Source organism: Sorghum bicolor, chromosome 2 (genome assembly GCF_000003195.3).
Source record: "Sorghum bicolor cultivar BTx623 chromosome 2, Sorghum_bicolor_NCBIv3, whole genome shotgun sequence".
Classification (NCBI taxonomy): domain Eukaryota; kingdom Viridiplantae; phylum Streptophyta; class Magnoliopsida; order Poales; family Poaceae; genus Sorghum; species Sorghum bicolor.
The window spans coordinates 1,570,736-1,574,543 of NC_012871.2; the positions used below are offsets into that span (position 1 = coordinate 1,570,736).

Below are 3,808 nucleotides of genomic sequence, written 5' to 3' on the forward strand. Positions count from 1 at the left end.
CAATATTTACCACAAACAAACGAAAGTACTACAGTAGCGAAATCTAAATTTTTTTCACATCTAAACAAGGCCTTAGTAACATTTTGCCCAAATTTAACTTTATCCAGAGACGCTAGCTGCATGCATGCATGTGGCCAGCGCGCGACGGCGGCCAAGTCCAAATTATTGCACGCCCTGTAGGCCTGTACTTGTAGTAGCCGACCAACGATCCCACGAACACGGTACGCTTGGCATCTGATGTCGGCCGTATATTATGTAAAATAAAGCAAGATCCATCATCTGCGTGCATCTGGTCTCGTGTATGTAGGACAGTAGACTTGGACGAGCGAGGTTGGCATGGCATCCATCCACGCCGATGGGACCGGCGTTGTCTGCTCGTGTCGTCAAGACATTTCCTGGAAAAAGGGCAGGAGAAAGCAGTGGAGAGAGCGAGCGTGAGGTGACCCATGCATCGATGTATATATACACACACACTGACGACGACGGCGAAGGCGAACACCATCTTCTCCGGCCAATACAACACCGCGCCGGCTGAGACGCCCAGCTCCGATTCACTGCTCGCCTCGCCTCTCCGCCGGCCGATCTGCTCCGCTGCCTCCGATCGAGCTGCAAACGACCAAGGTAAGCAGTGGCCGTGAGCGACGTCCCCACCCTTTTCTCTCCTCATTCCCTCCGATCACTGAGTACCACCCTGTCTCTCGTCTCTGTTTTGTCTGTCTACTCTCTAGCCAAGAACACCAATCGGCCCCCCAGCCCAAAAGCAGTAAACCACCACACATGCATGCAACCAAGGTCCAAAATTCGAATATCCTGCCTCCAAACTATGATTCACTAAATTCATATAAATTCAAACTTGGTCCATCAATATCTGTTTCATAAGTTTTAGTTTTATAAGCTCATCTGACTGAAATTAATTAATTTTGAGTGTGTTTATGTTTATACTGTATTTCTTTGTTTGCACATTTTTTAACCTTTCCACGCTTTTTAAGTGAAAGAGTAATCAAAGAGCAGAAGGAGGATATAGGCCAGCTTGAAACCTGGAGTGTGTGTGACTTCGAGCTTACAAAATACTGTCTATATGTTTTTTTTCGAAAGGCGAAAATACTGTCTATATGTAGACAGTATTTTTATTTACTAGCTAAAACATGCACTGGATAGCCACCGCTAGCTAGCTTGACTGTTGTACCTTAATTGCCTTGGATGACCTAGGTTTTTACTTGTGGGACATGATTAAATAATGCTTTGTCTTTTGGCGATTATCATATTACTGCTTTGCAAAGGACCAGTAAACAAACATACCTCTATTAAATGTTTTATAAATCTCAAACCAGGAGATTTGGACGTCACTGAATTCTGTATTTACGGTCAATAGTTTCTGACCTAGGAGAATAGTTTCTGACCTAGGAGACAGGTTCCCTTTTCCACTAGGAGATTTGGACGTCACTGAATTCTATATTTAGGTGCACACCAATTCCTCGACACCCGTCTCTATCATTTTTAACCTGTCTCCTCCATGATCATAGCCTGTCTAACTTGTGATGCTCGCTATCTTTAATATACTTTCATATAACATCACAGAAGCATTTAACATCCAGAATAGCTCTCTATAGTAAATTAACAGGGTAAAACTGCCACAGCTTTCATGCAGCTGTTTAAATTTTTCCTTGTGGTAAAAAGTTCATATATCCTTTTCCTGAAAACAAATAAAAGGTACTTATTCATATATCTGAAAATGTTTCATATTGCTTTCTCCTGAGCAGGGAACGAGTGCTACATATTCTTGACTCCTAATGGCGGCACAAATGGTCAGTTCCGTGGTTGCCCAGGAGACAGTTAGCCAAATCCTATCTGGTCTGGTTGAGAGGTATACGGAATCAAATGATGCAAACAGAAACCTTGAGAGGCTAGAGATGGCACACATCAGGCTGGAGGCTGCTCTTGAGACATCTGACAAGTGGCAGATTACTGATGCATCTTTGCTGCGTTGGCGTAAGAAGCTGAAGCGTGTGGCTCAAGAGTGTGGCGACACACTGCACAAATGCAAGCAAAGAATCGAACAAGATCAATGGGTGGAACAAGAGCTCATGAACTGCTCCCTCCCTAGCCGGATTGTGCGTGCTACCAAGTCATTCATTTTCTCCACTTTCGGCGACAAAAATGAGCTGAGCAGATTTATGGTTCAAAGGTTTGAGTGGTTTGCAGATGGAGCCAGTGAATTTCTGAGATTCATTGAGGTTGGTGGCACGCCGCGCTGTCACATGCCATTCAAGTCCCTTATCAGGAACCTCTTTGCAGGCATGGAGCTGCAGCATAAGATTGTTTGGGGAAATGAGTACCCTTCTTATCTGCTGTGGCTGGTCCCTTCCATCACTCCAGATCATGGGATAGAAGCCTGCCTGAAATTCATCCACAAAGATGATAATGCACCGGAGAATAACTTCTTTCTTGGTGCAATGCTACAGATATCTGAAAGCACAGACATAGTTGGGACAGTAGTGAACTGCCTGCAGCTCTTTCCTCTTTGTTTCCAGCCTATAATTGAAACTATCAAGAAAGAGCTCACTCAGCTGCCTACCCAGGACTTCTCATGGGTGCCATATGTTGATTTATGGCACAGAAAACACTGGGACAATCTTCACAGCTTCTGCACCCAATGGTTTCGTCCAGATCCATTGTGTTGCAAGAAGCAACAAGGTCTGCAGATTAATAAGCCTTGTTGCATTGGTCACCCAGACATGGTAGGAATTCCAGATGTTTCTCTGGATTCAGTCATTCTAATGCATTTGGAGTGTCAAGTCCCGGTATCCGAGCACAACTACAAGCAGCAGACCACAACCTCACCATCTCGACGCAGATGTTCTACGCAGCACTACTCTCCATATATGAAAGCTGGGCTCCTCTTTACCCCCCATGGTTCTACGAAGCACAGGCTTCCTGAAGAAAAGAACTCTGCAGTAGTGACCGTCTACGGTGAAGAGCAGCACTATGTGCATACTGATATCACCTTGGACCAGCTTAATGAGATCATGCTGCCAAAGGCAACAGATTACTTCTACAGGAACCCCAAAGCGACAGCGTGCCAAATGCTTTGGAAGTCTAAGCATGGCACTGAGTACATTGAGTTTGAGAAGCCAAGGATGGAGGAAGAGATGGCACCATGTGCACGGAGGGTAACTTGTAGGGGAGGTAGTAGGAAAAGGAAGCTGGAGGCGCAACAAGATCAGGTACAGGTGCTGGGGAACTGGAATCGCAAGGTGGCATGTTTCCTCAGTTCATGGGTTGCACATGCGCCTGTCCGGCTGCGAGGCTTGATCCTGGACTGGATTCAGAGAGGCAAGGAAAGTCAGCTGCCAGGAGTGCCGCCGCCGCCACTGCACCTGGAAATCTGAATCTATATATCATGTATATATAACTTATATTTAACCATGTACAATAGGCTCCGGAAGGAGATTAGATAATCATGGGATTTCTTTTTGCTTGATGTACTTGTCTGCAATCCATGATTGCAACGCGCAACATTATCTTTTATTTATTTTGAGTTGACTGGCAATAATTGTCAATTTGATGTCCTCTAACACCTGTGAGCTATGATGGTAGTTAGGTACTTCCTATGTCTTGTTTTTTCGAGAAAAGTCAACCAATTTTAAATTTAATCAAATATATGCATACTAGTATATATTTGCACTTTGCAGTAAACATACTGAAAATATTAATGTTGATACTATTTTTTCTAAATGTAGTGAAACTTGAAATTGATTGATTGGCTCCTACAAATTAAGGCAAAACATTTTTTTCTCACAACCATTAT

At 44.0% G+C, this 3,808-nt stretch overlaps 1 protein-coding gene across 1 annotated transcript; it reads left to right on the forward strand.

Annotated features, from left to right (window-relative positions):
• LOC8059877 lies at nucleotides 490-3,553 on the forward strand. The gene is made up of 2 exons (XM_002459234.2): nucleotides 490-621; nucleotides 1,761-3,553. The coding sequence occupies exon 2, from the start codon at nucleotides 1,791-1,793 to the stop codon at nucleotides 3,387-3,389; it is 1,599 nt and encodes a 532-aa protein (XP_002459279.2). The 5' UTR covers nucleotides 490-621; nucleotides 1,761-1,790; the 3' UTR covers nucleotides 3,390-3,553.